Source organism: Adiantum capillus-veneris, chromosome 2 (genome assembly GCF_014529385.1).
Source record: "Adiantum capillus-veneris isolate H3 chromosome 2, ASM1452938v2, whole genome shotgun sequence".
Lineage (NCBI taxonomy): Eukaryota > Viridiplantae > Streptophyta > Polypodiopsida > Polypodiales > Pteridaceae > Adiantum > Adiantum capillus-veneris.
In genome coordinates this window covers 20,019,770-20,040,469 of record NC_140932.1, presented here as the reverse complement: position 1 = coordinate 20,040,469, position 20,700 = coordinate 20,019,770, and the positions used below count along the sequence as shown (strand labels likewise).

Here is a 20,700-nt window from a genome sequence, read left to right as displayed (position 1 = left end):
GATTTGCATGATGATCAAGATGGGATTTCTCACAAGCATGAAGATTTGCATGAAGATGATGTGATTGTTCACAAGGATGATGTGTTAGTTAATACTTTCTCTAGTGAAGCTAACCTCATTGCAGATTCGATCAATCACGAAGAACCGATCTTGGCTCTCAAGTCGAGGTGCACAGAACCCTCACAGGAAGATTAACCCCCACAGGAAGATTCGATCAAACACGAAGACCCGATCTTGGCTCTCGAGCCTAGGTCCGCGAACCCCCACAGGAAGTACTATGTGTTCAAATGATTAGTCAGCACGCATTTGTCGAGTGTTTCATTCCTGGTCGTTTCCTGTATTTTAATCAGCGTCTTTATGTGATCCCTCTCCTAGGCATGCCATATTGTACGTTGAGCACGATTCACTCATGAATGAGAACGGATGTATGCGGATTACTCATGAAAAGATGACATGTTTGCACTCAAGGAAGTCACATTCCATGTTTCTTCCTTGGCCTGACACATTCGTAGAAAAAGCACATAACAATATGAGCACCAAGCATGGGCATTTCCGTTGTGGATGCCACAACTGATTGCTTTAGATGAGAAGAGAAAGATTCGATCTCATTGTTTGCGTGTGTGTGGTGAACGGTTTGGCACTCCGTCTCTTTGTTCATCTACATTGCATGCACAGTCTATTAGGACGACAAGATTTTTTCCAGTCACTTTACATGGTATAGGTATGTTCATGGTTTTGTGTTGGAAATGGTTTCACGAATTTTCAGCCATGAAGATTCTTGAAGAAGAAAGAAGCATGACTCTCGACGAAGTTGAAGCATTGAAGGAGCCACAGAAGACTTTGTGTCGCTTTCGGCGCGGCCCAAAGAAGCAAGCATTGCAGACCTTTATGAAGTTCAAGTACCGCACGACCCACACATCAGAGTGGGCCGGCGAAGAGTCCCTTTCAGGATTCCGGATGCATATCCTCTCGTTGCAGACAGCATGATCATCAACATTCTCATCAGAATCCATCAGGGGAATTTTCCAGTGCATTTAACCAATTTTCCTATTTTTGACATTTTTCACTTAATAATTTAAGTGACTTTTGTTAGGAACTAGGTACGGCAATTTTGCTAATGAAATATATAAGCAAACCAGAGCTAGCACTTTCAGGCAGAGGAGGCAACAAGAGCATTGCTCAACAGGCTGATTCTCAAGCAAGACAAGGACCCCATCAGCCTGGCGTTTTTCACAAAGCAGCCTGGCGTTTTTCCAAGCCCTGCACTCAGTGTTTTTCAGCCCTTGGAAACCTCAGCACTTCAGCGCTAGTGAAACTCAGCAGATCATCGATTTCAGCCCCTGCAATACGCGATTCTGCATCAGCAACACAGTTAGCAGATCTCCCCTTCAAGCTAGAGTTTTCAATTCTTGAAGCCTGGCGTTTTTCAGCCCTGCTGCCACAACGAAACCAGCCCCATGAGCAGCGTTTTGACAAGGACAACATCAGCGTTTTAGGGCAGCAACTTCAGCAGATAGAAGAGCAGCATATCAGCATTTTGCATCAATAAATTCAGTGACATGAAGCCTAGTAAGCCAGCGTTTTTGCAACAGCAGCAAGTCCACGTTCAAGCACTCAGTTTTCAGCATTAGCCTCGTCCTCATCGTCGGCCTCGACATAGCCCCATTAGATTTGCATCAGCATCTTGTACCAAATTGTGCAATCAAATAGTAGACCACTCTCGCCATCGAGAGTGGGGCCCTTGGAGGAGGGTTTGACAACTTCCTGGTGTCGTATTCTCTTCTCTCTCTCTCTCTCAGTCTCATGCACCTTCATTCACAGTGTCCATTCACTTTGTTTGTGTCCATTGCACTCTCTCAATAAAGGAACAGAAGGCTCTCCCTTCCGTAAGTAAAAGGAACCTTGAGCACAGTTCGGAGCACTCATCTTGAGCAAAGTTCAACATTCATTCCGCTGCACCGTACAGTCAACCGCAAAGGCCTTGTTTGATGCCTCAACAACGAGACTCTTTATTACAAAAAGACAGATGTTTTGGATGTTTTCAATCAGGGCATAATTGTAACAGGCTTGGACACTCGAAGCGTGAAATCAATAGCAACACACGAACAGAAACTTCAAAATCATTGAACTTTAATAGAGAGAGAGAGAGAGAGAGAGAGTCGACACGGCCTGGTGGAGTTCCATGCCTAGAGGTACTGGTCCCAACGTCTGGCGGTATTTAATTATCATTAATCATTGCAAAGTACAACTCCCGAGGGACCTCTGCTCTCTGACTATGCGTCAAATGCTCTACAGAGTGAGGCCCCAAGGGCTCTTTTAAGTAGTACAAGGGATGCCAAAAGCAGAGCCCCAAAAGCAATCAGTTCAAAAGTTTCAAGTTCCAAAAGCATCTGGTCCAAAAACTAGCGCCAAAAGCGGGCAGCGCAAATCGTGGAATTCCGTACAACTGCCACGTCATTAGTCAACGCATTTTCCGGATTTCTGCACGGATTGCCACGTCAGCATGCCATCGCAATTTTTAGGCGTCCATATAGCTGTCCAATCAGTGTTTTTTAATCTCTTGTCTCCCTTGGGCCTTGTCGTGCAGGTACCCATAGTTGAAACAACTTATAAAGTGACTTTGGTGTCGAGGTAGTGATGCCACGTCATCAGTTTGTGACATACCCCCCTCTTGAAAGGACTGTAATCGCCCTTGATTACCCCTGCAAAAACAGACATAAGCCATAAACGAGTTCAGCAGACACGGACTCTAAGTACCGACACAATAGACAACACAGATCTAGCACTTACACAAAGACGGCAGTCACTGAACATTCACATCACATTCAAATCATATCATATAAAAATCCATTCAAATGTAGGGCCATGATTCTTGGCAACGTGTTTAGCAATCGCATCTAGATCCACACCGAACCTCAGTGATGTCGGATTAACTAATTCTTATTGTGATCATGTCCATAGATTCTCAAGACTGAAATGCTGCAGTCATTTCGTCTTTCAAACTTGTAGTCAAACATAAACACATAAGTGAGCACAAAAATCAGATTCATTTTCGAGAATTCCCATGTCGAAGTACTTCTTTCATAAAGTCATCTAACAGAATACTGTCAGCCCATCAGTATCCCTGAAATTCATAGGAAAATCAGTGACTTTATTCCATTTGGGTAATCTGTGACGAAAGGAGTGGAGTGACTTCCCTCTTGTGCAGACCTGTCTGTACCAGATTCAACCCTGCTGATCCACGGGATCTCTCGGAATAGTCGAAGCTAGGCCAAAAACCTCAAGGTAAAGTTCCAATATTTGAGGAGTATCTGCTAGGTCCTCCTCCTCCATCCACTTCGCATTCAATGGAGGATAGTTCTTGACTAAGAACCGCCATTCACTTTACCTTTATCTTTCCTTTCCTTGTGGGCCAGTATCTGTTCTGGAACAAAAATCTCCTCGCTCTCTTCTACTTCAGGTTGCTCCTCAGGCTCCCTGTCGACTGGCACCTCACCCTTGAAAGGTTTCAAGAGACTCACATGAAAAGCATTGTGAATCTTCCAAGTTTCTGGCAACTTCAGTCTGAAGGATACGTCACTTATCTTCTCTTAAATGTGGAAAGGGCCATAGTACCCCATTTTTAGCTTTTCATAGCAGATTTATCCCCCAACCTGAGCAGTAGGACACTCCCAGCTCATTCACATTGAGAGCCACACCGAGATGCGGTTAGGTGGCGTGGATTTTGTTTTGGTTGACACCGGAGGATTGGAAGCAGGAGACACAGGCAAGAGGGCATAGACGGATTGGTCTTGCCTTTCCTCTTCTCAGACGATTTTCACAACGTAGACTGCTCAGTATGGCTTCCCTACTTCTACAGAATGATTACGATACACACAGCTTCGACCACACCTCTTCTCAGAGGCCCTTCACACGTAGATTGTTGAGTCTGACTTTTCCCTCATCTTGGATTACCCTACCTACCGACATGACACCATCCGGTGGTGGTCCGTACGGTAGATTTTACAATGCAGACTGCTTAGTCTAGCTTTCCTTGTTTCGGAGGACGTTTATGGCGCAGATTGCTACATTTTGCCTTCTTCGAGTTTTTCACAGCTTAGCCACCTGGCCACCTTGGTGGGTTACAAGTTCATGCTTCAGGCTCTCCATGGGACCAACGATGGTCCCAAGAAGTTGTAAGGCATGTTTCACAAGATATTAGCTTATGACATCATGAGAACTTTCAGAATCAAACAACACAATGACCCTTTGACCATTAACATGTCCATAACATTTTATGAGTTCATCCTCTTCAAAAATCCCCTCCTGCTTAAGCTTCTTGCTCTACCACACTCATAGCATTCACTTGAGAGGTAGCATCAGAAGTTGACGAAGTAGAGGTTTCCTTGTTATATTCTTTCTTAGGACGTTCCCTTTTCATGTGACCTACTACGTGACAATGAAAACACCTATGTTCCTGTGCATACAATGCTTGTTCTTCCTCACTTAATTGACCACCTAACACTCCTTGAGCAATCTTTTCATCGAGTGTGAGTTGAGCTTTATCACATTTTCCTTTGCCCTTATCCGAGTTATCGCCCTTAGATTTAGATTAAGATGGAGAATTAAATTGAGAAGAAGAACTGAGAGAGTTCTTTTTATGGTTACCATTCCCATTAAAATTCTTGTCCTTAGACGAGTCATGAGAGGAAGAGTTACCATTACCTAAGGCCGTCTTGAGCTTACCCTTGTTGTGCTTCACCTCTTGGCCTCTAACCTTTCTTCATCCGATTTCCGCAATTGTCCACCTAGCTGCTATACACAGTTAGCATACAACATCATAGGTTTACCTTCCTGAGTCAAAGCCCAAAAATCATCTTTCAATGGCTTCAGGTATTGTGGAGGTAAGAAGCGAGTCTTCAGATCCTCCTCGAACTCCTCCCAACTAAGCTCGAGAGAGGGAACGAGAAGAGACTTAGAATGGGCAACCATGTGGGCTTCTTTCTCCTTCTCCATTCACTCATCCTTCCATGTGATAGCATCACCCGTGAGATGCATGGAAGCCAAGAGAACCTTGTTATTCTCAGACTTTTTCACAAATAGGATGTAAATTGATGCAAGCAAGAGTAAATGACAATAGCATTCATCTTATCGTCATACTTACTGACAATCTTCTCAGGAATTGGATCATTGGTCGTCTATGTAGCAATGGTCGCATCCACAATGATCTTGGCAAGCTTTTCATAATCGGGCTCCGAAGAAGAGGTATCGGATCGCATCGCCAATTGGTGATGAGATCACGAATGGTTGCCCTTTCTTGCCTACGCACCTCAGCCTCAGCTGCCAAGCGACGTTCTTCTCATTCCATCGCTTCCTTGCGCTCCCGCCTATGAACCTCGGCATCAGTTGTTGCCAATCGGCGCTCCTCACGCTCCGCCGCTTCCACCCGCTCTAATCGACGTGTCTCTTCTTGCCGCATCATCATCTCCATCATCGCATCATAGCATCCATGGGATTTGGTGGTGAAGGAGGAGGGGTTGGGGGAGGGCTAGGAGGATCCGTAGGTGGCGCTTGCTTGCCTTCTTGGTTGGTGGAGGTATCCATACCACTACGAGTCTTGACCATGCAAGGATTTCTCCTCTTGGTTCAAGGAAGGTCACATACTAACCTTCGAGAGACTATCAATTTTAGAGTTGCAGAGCCCTGTATTTTCGTAGGGCTTGTCCATATTCTGTCTTTTTCTCCATCTTCTCTCTCTCTCTCTCTCTCTCTCTCTCTCTCTCTCTCTCTCTCTCTATGCCCGACTAGCCCTTGAGTCCTCCCGACAACTAGTGTTGCAAGGGGTTATAACATGATGGCATGGAGAGATGACATCATGGTTTCAACTGCATGGTTTTAGCATGGACAAATTGCCCCCCTTCCAGTACTCTCTAGATTGTTGGGTTAAAGGCATAAATAACCCCTTTTTGTACATTTTTATACTTTGTCCAGGGTTCAATATGAACCTGGACACATTTTTTAAAGGTCACTTATAAGAAAAGTGGGAAAACCCAAAACTCACTTATTGAGTTTTCCCCAAAAACGTGAGCTCTCTCTCTCTCTCACTCTTCGTTCTGCTAGCGCTTCCCTTCTGCAGCACAGTGCCTCCGCTTCAAGCCTCAAAGGCCTGCACATCTTCGCGTGCTCTATCACTTGCACACACCGCCGCGCGCTCATCAACTGGTATCAAAGCAAGATTAGGGTTTCAGAAGCTTTGTGCAGGTGGCTGGACAGCAGGCAAAAGGCTTCTCTCGTGTCAAATTTCCGCTTTCATCACGAAGCCCCTTGCTTCCGGTGTCACCTAGGGTGATTAGGGTTCCCAAAACAGCCTAAAACAGGCTGAAATTAGGTCAAAACAGGTAAAAACCAGAAAATTACTGGTCAAAACAGCAAAACGCAGGTGTTCTAAATCGATTCCCGTGAATGCCCCTTGCTTTTCTCACTCAAAACAGGTCCATTTGATGCAAATTGATGCGCCAAAACAGTAAATTTGCAGAAAATTCAGAATTGGACTGTTTTTATGTACACAAATTGAGGTTTATGTACGCCTTTTGTGGGTTTATGCAAGTACGCATTGGGGATACTTGTTAATTGCTGAAATTTTCAGCACATTGTATGCAACGTGCGGTACATTGTGATCACTGGAAATTTTCAGATTTTGTGTAGATACTTTCTGCTGCATTTTTATCTGTGCAAATGGCCTCTACTTCCTCGTCGTCTGATGCCAAGAGCTTGATGGACATCAAGCGATTTGACAGTATAGGTTTCGACCTATGGCAGGACAGGATGCAGGGGATTTTGTTCCTCAAGGATTGTGAGGACGCCCTATTGGCTGTAAAGCCTGAGGATATGCCGGATGAGGATTGGGCCAAGCTCAACAAGAGGACAAAGGCCTACATCAAAATGGCTGTGAACCGATGACATTCTGGTGGACATAAAGGGCTTGGACAGTGCACATGCAATTTGGCATAAGTTGAAGGCCACTTATGAGAATGCTACCCCTGTGAATCAGGTGCATTTGATGCGCAAAACTGGTGAACATGATGCTTGACGAAGCAAAGTCGGCTTCAGAGCACTTAAGTGCTTTCACCAGTGTTATGAGTCAGCTACAAGATACTGGGCTTCAACCTTTTGATGACAAGTTGAAAGCCATATTTTTGTTGATGACTTTGTTAGACTCTTGGGAAACGCTTGTGGTTTCTTTGAGTAATAGCCCCAACCTCACATATGATGGAGTGCGAGGCTCCATCTTAAATGAGGAAATTAGACGCAAGTCTAGTGGTGAGGAAGGTGGCAGTTCTGCTTACAATGCGAGAGGCAGAAGTCAAAAGCAAAATACCGGTACCAAAACTCAACACGGGAGCAAAAGCAAGTCTAGGGATAAGGATGTGACTTGTTATCAGTGTGGCAGAAAAGGCCATAAGAAGCCAGATTGCAGGTATTTCAAGAAAGAGCAGGAAAGAAAGAAGGAATCACAAAAGAAGAAGAAGACAGAGATAAGAAAGGGGAAAAATCAGCAGGTACTTCCTCCAAGGATTCGGAGACTGTCAATGTATCCTCTAGTGTGGTTATCACAGAGTTATCCGACAGTGAAGAGATCTTGGTTGCAGCCTCATGCCCCTCAGAGTTTGTTGTAGCAAATGCAGAAGACATGCTTATCTCACGTAGAGATGTCATTGATGCATTGCTAAGTGCAAATGATGGCCTTACACAGTCTTGGATAGTAGACTCGGGTGCCTCATTTCATGTGACTCCATCTGTGGAGTATTTTGCTTCTTATCATGCAGGCAAGTATGGCAAGGTTTACCTTGGGGATAACCATGCTTGTGACATTGGAGGAATGGGCAATGTGCGCTTGGCATTAAACAATGGCCAAGAGTTTATGCTTAAAGATATCAGGTATGTACCAGGCGTCAAGAAGAGTCTATTATCTGTTGGCGAGATGGCTCAAGCTGACTAGACCATCCTCCAATACCTGTCGTATGAAGTGGTACCGCACATCTATGTGTTTGGTACCGGCATGAAACATTGCATTTTTGGCTAAATAGACAGCACTCTGGCTATCAGAACCCAACACGGTTGTATGAGCAGGCATGCCAAGTTCTTTTGCAAGTCTGTCCAACCAAATGGCCTCTTTTGAAGCCTATGTGGCTGAAATATATTCAGCTTCAATAGTACTCAATGCCACAATTTTCTGTAACCTAGAACACCAAAAGACTGCACCACCAGCAATGGCAAATACATATCCACTAGTAGATTTCCTGGTATCCATGTCACCTGCCATGTCTGCATCACAATATCCCTGCAACTTTAAGTCACTTTTGCCATAACAGATATACTTTGATTGTGTACCTTTCAAATATCTCAAAATGCATTTGACAGCTTGACAGCTTCCCAATGCGCTTTGCCAGGATTCGACATGTATCGACTAACAACTCCCACTGATGAGCAATGTCGGGACGAGTGGCAACCATAGCATACATAAGAGAACCACAAGCTGATACATAAGGGATTCCCTTCATTGCTTTCAATGTTACCTCATCCTTTGGACAATCTGCTTTGCTAAGCTTAGTGTATGGAGGTAAAGGTACTCCAAGAGGCTTAGCATCAGCCATATTAAACCTATCAAGTACTTTTGCAATGTACCTTTCTTGAGATAAAAACAACAATTTCAGCTTTCTATCTCTTTTAATACGCATGCCCAAAATATGCTCTGCATCATCCAAATCCTTCATAGCAAATGTTGAATTTAGCTTACGTTTCAGAGCATCAAGACTAGTCTTATGTTTCCCGGCAAGCAGCATGTCATCAACATAGAGAACAAGTATGATGGGACTACCATCTTCATCCCTTTTGGTATACAAACAATGATCTGCATGGCTGCGTCAAAGTTACCCGGAACGGGAACGGGGGCCTCCGGAACGAATCCGGAACGCCCCCCCCCCCCCTCCCCCCCCCCCAAAAAGGTGGAACGGGAACGGGGCCCGGAACGGTAAGTTTAAAATATGCTTAAATTAGGTTGGATTTGACCTATATGTTAGTAGAGAGCCATACACACCCATACAGAGACTAAGAGTGCTAAATAACAATTGTAAGAGTCAATAGGTGACATGTCAAGACTCAATCACTCATATGGTAGTGCACTACAAAAAGGGGGCAAAGCCGGCGGCCACGAAGGAAACAAATATCAAAAACCAATGGGCAATGAGTCATGACTCATGCCTGAAGTCGCCTCTAGGTAGGGGCAGAAGAGCATCCCCCCTCCCAATTTGTAGTGGAGTCCTGGACGTCGTGAATATCATCCCAATCCTCCTGCATAGGCTCATCCTCATGCGTAGATCCTCCTGCCTCTCCAAGCACCTCTGCCTCTGCCTCCATCTCCCACTGTAGAAAGAGATCTGTCACTTTGGATGCTGACTTGCAAAGCATTCTTAAGTTTGCACTGACAAAAACAAGGTCATTTGCTTTCTCCACTCCAAGTCGATTCCTCTTTCTAGATGCAATGTGGCTATATACACTCCACAATTGCTCCAAGCAAGAGGAGCTAACCGCTTGGCTGAGAATGCGGACGGCAAGTCGCTGAAGATCGGGACCATCTGAACCATTTTCTTGCCACCACAAGACGGAGGAAATCTTGGTGCGATCAATTTGGGCATCGGCTGTCCCAAATGATCCTCGCACATCCATGTAAAATGCAAGCTGATCCTTTATCTTGCGTTGCATGTCACGTTCAGGGTGAAGCTTCTTCAAGATGGTGTTCCGATGTGTATTTACCTCCGAATCATGCTCCTGCCCTGCACCCTGGAACTCTGGGTCCAACACAAAAGCTGCACCATGAAGAGGTGAACTATAGGCATTCCACCTGCTACTACAAAGCTCTTTGATTTCTTCGAGCCTATTTGGGTCCTGCTCATACTCTTCAAGGGCCTCGACCATGCGATCCATTGCTTCATAGACCTTGCCAATGCAAGGTTGCATACCATCCATCACTCTAAGCAAGTGGATCACTGGTTTCACCATTTTGTCAATACTCTTTAGGGACTCCCAGAACTCGGGATCCTCCACCTTCCCTGTACAAATGATCCCTGCGACTGTACTTGCATGGGTAGTCTGAGCAAACTCTGTACTGATGAAGAGTTGCCGCACTACACTTTGACACTCTACAAAGCGGCTCACCATTAGATAGTTGTAGGCGAAGCGGGTCTCACAATACTTTAGAAGCACTTTGCCCCCTGACCGCTTCAAGAACTCGGCTCGAAGTATGTTGTGGTTGTTGATGAAAGCAACCACCCTGGACGTGGATGCAATGAGCGGCTCTATCCAAGGTAGTTTGCCGAAATCCTTCAAGAGGTTGTTAAGGCAATGTGCCATGCAAAAAGACACCGTGATGTGAGGATAAGTGCCTTCCAAAATAGCTCCGGCTGCCCTGTTTGATGCCTCCCCATTGGTGACCAAACCTATCACAAGGTCCGACCCAATGGTCTCTATGGCGGAGGCCCACTCACCCGCAAGGACATCTGCTTATTTTCCCGTCTCCGTGGCGTCATGGGAGTGGGCAAAATACATCTCCCCTTTGGAATAGGCAACAATGCCATGGATGGACCTCCTCCTAGTGTCGCTCCATCCATCCGCAATGAGGGTCACTCTATACTTCGTCCATTGCCTCTTCATGTTGAGGATTGCCATCTCCACTACGGCTTTCTCTCTATCGAGTAGAGTAGTGCGGAGAGCCTCGGAAGAGGGTGGCACGTAGCGTGCCCCATACTCTCCAATCCTCGTGCACATGGTCTTGAAGTACTCCGACCTAGACATTGCACACAAGAGGTATTAGTATTTACTATTTAATTGAGAATTTACTATTTGATTGTATTGAAAATGATAGTAAGTCTTACCGAGCCTTTATGAAGGGGATGTGATCGTGATAGTAAAAGCGGGCAACACTTGCATCCACATCCTCCTTCCTTTTTGGATCCCAAGTGGTATGTAGGGTGCGTTGTTGAGAGTTGGAGGTGGAGACCAGAGTAGTATTAGGCATTCAAAATGCCGAGCGAAAAGATGTCGCCACCGTCTCCGTCGTTGTCGCATTGCTATCACCACCAACCAATGAAGAAGGTGTAGAAGAGGGAAAAACAAGTTGTTGGGGTCGATTGCGGAACGCTTAGGCCTTGCCGATTCTTTCTCTCCTTTGTTGGCTTTCATGGCGGCATCCTTGGCTTCAAATTCCTTCAACCGTTGCTCGTTGACGGCCTTGCATATTGCTACTTGTTGTCCCTCAAGCTTAAGGAGATGAGCACGGACTTTGGTTGTACCGGATTGCCGTTCGAAGCCGCATAGTTTGCACTTCCATGTGCGTGCACCACCGGACTTTCCCAACACTCGGGAATGCACTTCATCCCACCATGATGCTTCGTCCTTCTTCTTCTTGGCACCCAAGGGATCACGTTCACTTGATGCGGAAGCTTGCGCCATAAGTGATGAGACTCGATAGAGGAAGGAATCTTGAGAGAGAGAGAGAGAGAGAGGGGATGATGGTGGCGTAGAGAGTGATGGAGAGGTGGAGTCTTGATTCTTGAATCTCAAGCTTGAGCCTTGAGACCCAAGGGAGAGGAGAGAGGTGATGAATAAGAGAGATGGAGAGGTGGAGCTTGAGGGAGAGATGGAGAGGTTGCGTCAAGCTTGAGCCTTGGCCCTTGAGGCTTAAAGCATTGAGGCCCAAGGGAGAGGAGAGAGGTGATGAATGAGAGAGATGGAGAGGTGGAGCTTGAGGGAGAGATGGAGAGATGGAGAGGTTGCGTCAAGCTTGAGCCTTGGCCCTTGAGGCTTAAAGCCTTGAGGCCCAAGGGAGGGAGAGACTCGAGAGAGTGCCTTGGGAGAGAGAGAGACTAGAGTGCCTTCAACCTTGCCCAATGCCTTGAGCCTTGGCTTATTATATAGGGAAGATCTCCCCCCAAAACCCATGGCGTTCAAATTTCAAAATACCCAAACGTCTGTTTTTTTACCAACGGGCAGTTTTTTTAAAACTGCCGTTCCGCCAGGCTATCCGTTCCGGATGCCGTTCCGGTGAGCATTCTGGCAAGCGTTCCGAAAACTGCCCGTTTCCGTTCCGAGTGTCCGACCCCTTGGGAACGCATTCCGGGAACGGGAGGGGCCCGTTCCGCCCGTTCCCTGTTACTCTGGGCTGCGTTTACAGCCTTGAGACAGCATAAAAGTGTCAAACTTCTTATACCACTACCGTGATGATTGTCTCAAACCATACAGAGCCCTTTTCAGTTTGCATACAAGTTCCTCACGTGTAGGAACTACAAAACCTTCAGGTTGTTTCATGTATATGTCCTCTTCAATGTCACCGTGTAAAAACGCTATCTTTACATCCATTTGATTCAATTCCAAATCAAGCACCGCAACGAGAGCAAAAAGGACACGTAAAGTTGTAAGCTTTACAACGGGAGAAAAGATTTCTTGAAAATCAATTCTTTCTTTCTGTGCATATCCTTTTGCAACAAATCTTGCCTTGTACTTGGGTTTTTCATCCACAATCTTAATCTTGTATACCCATTTGTTAGGAAGAGCCTTTCTCCCTTTAGGCAATGGCACAAAATCCCAAGTATCATTTGCATACAAGGATTTCATTTCCTCTTGCATTGCAAGCTCCCATTTAATGCTTGACTCACATGTCTTTGCCTCTTTATACGTAAGAGGCTCTCCCTCATCTGTCAACATAACATGATGCAAAGAGGGCTCAAAGCGTTGTATCAACCTTCTGACACGAGTAGACATGCGTACCTAATGATCTACATTCCCAGGCACAGGTTCTACATCAGGAGGCAACTCATTTTCAGCATGCTCATGCTGCTGAAAATCATTTTCAACCATGACAGGTGGCTGTCCATCCTCATTTGGAGCATCTAAATCATGTCCTACCTCTTCTGGCCCAAGGTTAACCGGCTGATTATCAATTTCAGCTTGCGATAATGCATCCTGAGGCTCTTTTTCAACATCAATAGGTGGCAAGAAAGACTGAAATTTGACCAATTTCTTGTCAATTTCAGAAGATGTAGCATTTTTCAGCAATTTAGCCTCATTGAACACTACATCTCGGCTGCGTACTACCCTCTTAAACTCAGGCAACCATATCCTGTAGCCCATTTCACCCTCTTCCCCATAACCTAGGAAGAGTCCTTGGATGGACTTTGCATCTAGCTTTGTCCTCAAGTCATTACGAACATGGACAAAAGCCTCGCAACCAAACACTCTCAAATGATCATAAGAGGCAAGTTTGCCAGACTAAACCTCCTCTGGAATGTCATTTTTCAGCATACTATTAGGAGAGCGATTGCATACATGAACTGCAGTTTTCAAAGCCTCTCCCCAAAACCCATGAGGGAGATTAGCCGTGGACAACATGCAATGCACTCTCTCACATAAAGTACGGTTATACCTCTCAGCCACACCATTAGAAGATGGATTATAAGGGACTGTCAACTCCCTTTTAATCCCATATTCTTCGCAATAACGTTGAAATTCAGCAAACGTGTACTCCCCCCCCCCATTGTCAGATCTCAGACATTTAAGCTTACTACCCTTTTGCGTGGTCACAAAAGCATGAAACCTCTTAAATGCATTAAATGTCTCACTCTTATTATTTAACAAATATGCCCAGCCTTTCCTAGTGCAATCATCAATGAATGTAACAAAGTATAATGCACCGCCAAAAGACTTAACAGGCATTGTACATACATCGGAGTGAATTAAATCAAGAGCATTAGCTTTGCACGAGACACCAGAATAATAAGAAGACTTCTTTTGTTTACCATACAAACAGCCATTACAGAAATCTAACTTGGTGCCCTTTACATCAACCCTCTTCAAAGAGGAGAGCACATCAAGTCCCTTCTGGCTCATATGGCCAAGTCTTTTGTGCCACAACTCCAAATGAGAAGCAACTTCAGCCACTGCAAGAAACTTGCCAGGCAAAGCTTTGCCATGTAAATAGTACATTGTACCATTCTTGCATCCCTTGACAATGAGCATTGATCCCTTAAACAACTTCCATGAACCCCCAGCAAAAATGGTTGTATAACCCTGTGCATCCATCTCGCCAACAGATAATACTCTTCTTGACGCCTGGTACATACCTGATATCTTTAAGCATAAACTCTTGGCCATTGTTTAATGCCAAGCGCACATTGCCCATTCCTCCAATGTCACAAGCATGGTTATCCCCAAGGTAAACCTTGCCATACTTGCCTGCATGATAAGAAGCAAAACACTCCACAGATGGAGTCACATGAAATGAGGCACCCGAGTCTACTATCCAAGACTGTGTAAGGCCATCATTTGCACTTAGCAATGCATCAATGACATCTCTACGTGAGATAAGCATGTCTTCTGCATTTGCTACAACAAACTCTGAGGGGCATGAGGCTGCAACCAAGATCTCTTCACTGTCGGATAACTCTGTGATAACCACACTAGAGGATACATTGACAATCTCCAAATCCTTGGAGGAAGTACCTGCTGATTTTTCCCCTTTCTTATCCTCTGTCTTCTTCTTCTTTTGTGATTCCTTCTTTCTTTCCTGCTCTTTCTTGAAATACCTGCAATCTGGCTTCTTATGGCCTTTTCTGCCACACTGATAACAAGTCACATCCTTATCCCTAGACTTGCTTCTGCTCCTGTTTTGAGTCTTGGTACCGGTATTTTGCTTTTGACTTCTGCCTCTCGCATTGTAAGCAGAACTGCCACCTTCCTCACCACTAGACTTGCGTCTAATTTCCTCATTTAAGATGGAGCCTCGCACTCCATCATATATGAGGTTGGGGCTATTACTCAAAGAAACCACAAGTGTTTCCCAAGAGTCTAACAAAGTCATCAACAAAAATATGGCTTTCAACTTGTCATCAAAAGGTTGAAGCCCAGTATCCTGTAGCTGACTCATAACACTGGTGAAAGCACTTAAGTGCTCTGAAGCCGACTTTGCTTCGTCAAGCATCATGTTCACCAGTTTTGCACATCAAATGCACCTGATTCACAGGGGTAGCATTCTCATAAGTGGCCTTCAACTTATGCCAAATTGCATGTGCACTGTCCAAGCCCTTTATGTCCACCAGAATGTCATCGGTTCACAGCCATTTTGATGTAGGCCTTTGTCCTCTTGTTGAGCTTGGCCCAATCCTCATCCGGCATATCCTCAGGCTTTACAGCCAATAGGGCGTCCTCACAATCCTTGAGGAACAAAATCCCCTGCATCCTGTCCTGCCATAGGTCGAAACCTGTACTGTCAAATCGCTTGATGTCCATCAAGCTCTTGGCATCAGACGACGAGGAAGTAGAGGCCATTTGCACAGATAAAAATGCAGCAGAAAGTATCTACACAAAATCTGAAAATTTCCAGTGATCACAATGTACCGCACGTTGCATACAATGTGCTGAAAATTTCAGCAATTAACAAGTATCCCCAATGCGTACTTGCATAAACCCACAAAAGGCGTACATAAACCTCAATTTGTGTACATAAAAACAATCCAATTCTGAATTTTCTGCAAATTTACTGTTTTGGCGCATCAATTTGCATCAAATGGACCTGTTTTGAGTGAGAAAAGCAAGGGGCATTCACGGGAATCGATTTAGAACACCTGCGTTTTGCTGTTTTGACCTGTAATTTTCTGGTTTTTACCTGTTTTAGGCTGTTTTGGGAACCCTAATCACCCTAGGTAACACCGGAAGCAAGGGGCTTCGTGATGAAAGCGGAAATTTGACACGAGAGAAGCCTTTTGCCTGCTGTCCAGCCACCTGCACAAAGCTTCTGAAACCCTAATCTGGCTCTGATACCAGTTGATGAGCGCGCGGCGGTGTGTGCAAGTGATAGAGCACGCGAAGATGTTCAAGCCTTTGAGGCTTGAAGCGGAGGCACTGTGCTGCAGAAGGGAAGCGCTAGCAGAACGAAGAGGGAGAGAGAGAGAGCTCACGTTTTTGGGGAAAACTCAATAAGTGAGTTTTGGGTTTTCCCACTTTTCTTATAAGTGACCTTTAAAAAATGTGTCCAGGTTCATATTGAACCCTGGACAAAGTATAAAAATGTACAAAAAGGGGTTATTTATGCCTTTAACCCAACAATCTAGAGAGTACTGGAAGGGGGGCAATCTGTCCATGCTAAAACCATGCAGTTGAAACAATGATGTCATCTCTCCATGCTAGCATGTTGTAACCCCTTGCAACACTAGTTGTCGGGAGGACTCAGGGGCTAGTCGGGCATAGAGAGAGAGAGAGAGAGAGAGAGAGAGAGAGAGAGAGAGAGAGAGAGAGAAAATCCCTAGAGAGAGAGAAGATGGAGAAAAAGACAGAATATGGACAAGCCCTACGAAAATACAGGGCTCTGCAACTCTAGAGTCTAAATATGCCAATACGCCCCCTCCTCCCTATATACGTGAGCGCAAAGTCTGCCCGACCCACTCCATAAAAAAACCCACGACCCTAGACTGGGAAAGGGAATAAAAATAGGGCACCCACCACATAAGCCACCAGTGGCCTGCCCAACCAAATTTGGAAAATCCCTCTACATGCCTAGAATCTGGAAAAGACCTCAAAAGGCCAGGCACAGACCAGCTAACAATGAGGACCCGCTACAGGGTCAAGGTTGAGAGGGACTCCCCGACTTGGACAATCCAAAGTAGAAGCAAAAGGCACAAATTGATGATACTTTTGGAACTTGTGAGAGACCCAAGGAGGAGGTGGCATGTCATCAATGTGGGAACAGGGCTCTCAACTTGGCTGTCCCCGGCCTTCCAAGGTTAGATTCTCTCAGGTAGTTCTTAGAAAAGTCCCATATTTAATCCATTGTCGAGGTATCTATAGTAGTAGGTGCCCTATTTATTGGCGGTGACTTCATATTCCTCATTTATTGGGTCGTGCAGCATATGTGAGGGAGTCAGGCAGCCATAAATGATTACTATAAATGGAGCCGGGAAGGGAGGGCCGGGATTGGGGGGGGGGGGGGGGGGGGGGGGGGGGGGGGACACCTTGATTTGTTGACCTAGCAAGGCTTGTCCACTCTCTCTCCTCTGTCCTTTGTGTTTCCTCTCTCCTCATCGCCCTCCTCTAGCTGCCATGCACCCATCTTCTGCTACATATTTTGACGGCCCAATGTTGCACCAAACAGTCCAAACTACAACATCAACTGTGAGTTGAGAAGCTGCAAGTGAACCTTGTCTTGTCAAACCAATCATACTAAGCAGCCAAATATGTAACCAGTAGACTGTAGCTCACACTATGTCAATAATTTCAGGTCAAAACATGTGAATCTAGAGCCTAGAGTTGGTACAACAGAATTGGTTAGTTTTTGGTAGCCAACAATCAAGCTTGCACTGCACAATAACTATTAGCAGATCCTTCACACGAGATATGGTAATTGAGGCCAAACTCTGGCAACCCCATTCCATTCCTGGCAAGCCAATGTATAAGCTGTTTTTACAGAAGATAGACCTGGCTTGTGTTTCTTCCAATGCTTTGGCACTTTTTCTCTTTTGTTCAAATTGCAAGTTTGATATCCAATATTTTGTTGGATATCAAACTTGCAAGCACATGTATAACCTTTTTATACCCAAAATCGACCTGTTGCTAGTAAAAAATAGACCTATTGTTTTTCCAATGATTTGGTACTTTTTCCTACGTGTGTGCAAATGCAAGTTTGGGCTCACTGTCACACTGATCTCAATAGATGACATGCACATCCTTATTGAGCACATTAAACCTTCCAATATAATGCATTGAGCAATTGGATAGAGAGCCCCGTATTGACTGAGAAACAATGTTACACACCTTGGATGAGGGTTCCCTTTGACCACTTTCTGCCCGTATTTCCGCCATCTGTAACCATCGTCCAGAATGTCAATCTCACTTGTCGTTTGGACAACCACACGAGGTTCACGGATAGTCCGCAGAGGTATATTTGGTAGGGCATCACCTGCAGCTTCTTTCCTGAGCATACAAAAACACAAAACGCAATAAAACAAAACGAGAGCGCCAATTAAAGTGGATCAGTCCCTGCAAATAAGCCCTCAATACCTGCGTTTGGAATCCGGTTCGTCGTCATCACCATCTTCAGCCTTGCTTCCTTCACCATCACCCTCGACATCACTAACAGAGCCCAATGAAGGCTCTGAGGTCTGAGTTGTTCCACTCGAAAAATTCAGACGCTGTAAATTATCATTTCTCTGGGCACCCATAGATAAGCCCTCCCTACCACTTAGACTTTGCGCATGTGCATTCCCCATGGATGGTCTTCTGACCGACTGTGGCTTAGGATGATCATGCTCACCCTTATACACAATTTCTGTGACTTGCCCATCATGCGACCGCTCTACTTTCTTCTTGACTGAGCAGTTTGGATGTGTACACTTATAATAACTTCGGGGAAACTCACTGCCCTTAACCTGTTTTTGGCCATACTTTCTCCAGTTGTATCCATCCTCTGAAGGCCTTTCTATCACAAGAGGTTGGGCCACAACTGCCCCATATTGAACTGCCATGTCCTCCTTTTTGGAGACCTCGCTCTCACCCTCCGCGGGCATAGGCACTGCCATTGCAGGAGGTTTTGTGACTTTGTGTGCCTCCCAGAATGATGCTGATGCTGATTGCGGTAACACTTGAGAAACGTTCGTTGCACTAGCTGCTGTTGAAGAAGAGATTCCCTGTGATTGTAGCTGTGACGAACCCTGGTCATAGATCATGCAGGGCATTTAACCTCCTCATACTAATAGGACCTGACCTAACACAACTAATACATACCCAAAAAACAAGAAAAGCAGCTGATCAAAGAAATTTTCAGCCAGAAAAATTCTCACATGCATGCCCTCAATTGACTCACCATCTTGGACAAAGGAGAAGGAGGATTCCTGCTCGTTTTTGTGATTGGCTTGAATGCAAAGGTTGAATTACAATCTTCGTCAGCAATCTTTGAATCAGACGTAGCCGAAGATGCCGGTCCACTGATTGGAGGCAGTGGAAAAGTTCCGGTAGTTGGAGACGGTTCTGCCTGTTATAATATAACAGCTGTCCTTAGTAAAATGCTTCCAAAGTTTCTCAGAGTTACAGGTTCCAACAGAAAAGGATGCCACAACTTGTGGCTTTGTAACCCAAACCCAACCTGCAACAACATTCTCGGAATGGCATCATCATGCATCAATATCTCACATGGCAACCTCCCAAAGTACCCCTAGTTAAATACAGTACGAGGACCTCATGCAGCAGCCAAATTATATTCTGACTTTAATGACTTAAAATGCTTCTGAATAGTCTAACAATGATAGCGCGGTAACTACCTGGCCTGTTGACAAAAGGACTGGAGAGTCCAGCAAGGTGGTGGGGCTGAGCCCTGGTGGTATGGTTAGACATGGTGACCTGGGAATTGGAAGCCTGGAGGGCATCATTGTCTTGAATCGTGCAATATTTGATCGCCCAGATCCACTTGCAGCAATTTTGAGGCCAGGCATGGCAGCTGGAGGGACAGGTAGCCCTGGAGCCTGAGGTGGCAACGAGGGAGGTTTCTCCTCCAATGTTGATGAAATCAACGGTGGTGATGAGAGTGGTGATGAAGATGAAGGCGACAGTGATGACAAAGCCAGTGGTAATGGTGTTGTTGATGAAGCTAGTGATGGCAATGATGAGGGTGTGTCATCGTCCGCCCTAGATGGTGAAGGTGCTTCTTTTTGTGTAAAAGAAGGAGCAGGTATCGGAGGAGAGAGTGCCCCTGCCAGCATCTGGGAGAATGTCTCAGTCTTCAGCTCTGTGCACTGCTCAGCAAGGATGCTCGAGAGAATTGTCATAGGGCTTGGTGTGAGGTCCAAGTCCTTCTGTAGTGCTTCTGCAGGGGTTTTCACAGGTACAATTAAGGATGGCCTCTTTGATAGGAGCTCCCCTGTTGCTTCTCTGCTTGACCTACTATCTGAGGAATCCATGTCTGGCAATCATCCGCCGTCTGTGTTTCCTCGAGGCTTTGTACCAATGCTACTTCGAGATGGCTACTGCCGGGTAATGGGTCTAATTGAGGATGAAAAAAACGAGATCAGTGTGCGAACTAGGGTTAGGAATTTTAGCAAGGGCGGCGCAAGGCTTATCGCAACAGAAACCTGTTCAAATTACGAAGAAGAGAATGTCGCCCTCGGCTACACGTGGCCTGGATCTGACAGCACATAATTAGGGTCATTCGAGCATCGCCATAGCTTACGACCTGAGTGCAAGCTCTTGGTGAGGCAAAGATCGAGGATCAGAGAGGAGACTCCAGAGTTGTTGACCTTGCTTATTGCCGAAATCGACCTTCAAATCCTTCATTGTAATTTTGCATTTTTAGGTCAACTTCGCTGTTGTGCCTGTAGAATCTAGATTCAATGTGGAATTAAGATAGGGAGGCTGGGACAACTTTCTCCGAGGCAGTGCAAGACTAACTTTCTCCCAGGCAGTGCAAGCCTAAGTAACACCTAGCATGAATTGAACGGGGGTGAGGGGATCTACAGCCGGCAAGTCCACGCACGAAAGCCGGAGAGATCACAATCGTAAGTGTCAAGTCAAAAACTAAACCCCGACACGAATCAAACCCCAAAAACCCAAGCAATGCATGTTATATAACCTCATAAAAATGGATGAAGTTACACAACGTGCCCACGGGTGAGGTGGTTAGCTCATGCA

At 45.5% G+C, this 20,700-nt stretch overlaps 1 protein-coding gene across 2 annotated transcripts in view; it reads right to left on the bottom strand.

The window, feature by feature from the left end:
- The window catches only part of LOC147462467 (putative WRKY transcription factor 3), a 41,626-nt gene extending 21,207 nt beyond the window's left edge, over window positions 1-20,419 (bottom strand). The window contains exons 1-5 of one of the 2 annotated variants that reach the window (XM_086484066.1): window positions 20,145-20,419; window positions 19,338-20,055; window positions 18,884-19,051; window positions 18,082-18,731; window positions 17,836-17,994 (exon numbers count right to left, since the gene is read on the bottom strand). In XM_086484066.1, the coding sequence (XP_086340192.1) occupies window positions 17,836-17,994; window positions 18,082-18,731; window positions 18,884-19,051; window positions 19,338-19,973 (1,613 nt within the window). In that variant the 5' untranslated portion in view covers window positions 19,974-20,055; window positions 20,145-20,419. Of the gene's footprint in view, window positions 1-17,835; window positions 17,995-18,081; window positions 18,732-18,883; window positions 19,052-19,337 lie in introns of both variants that reach the window. The other variant, XM_086484063.1, reaches the window with a different exon arrangement.
- Window positions 20,420-20,700: the final 281 nt, after the last annotated feature.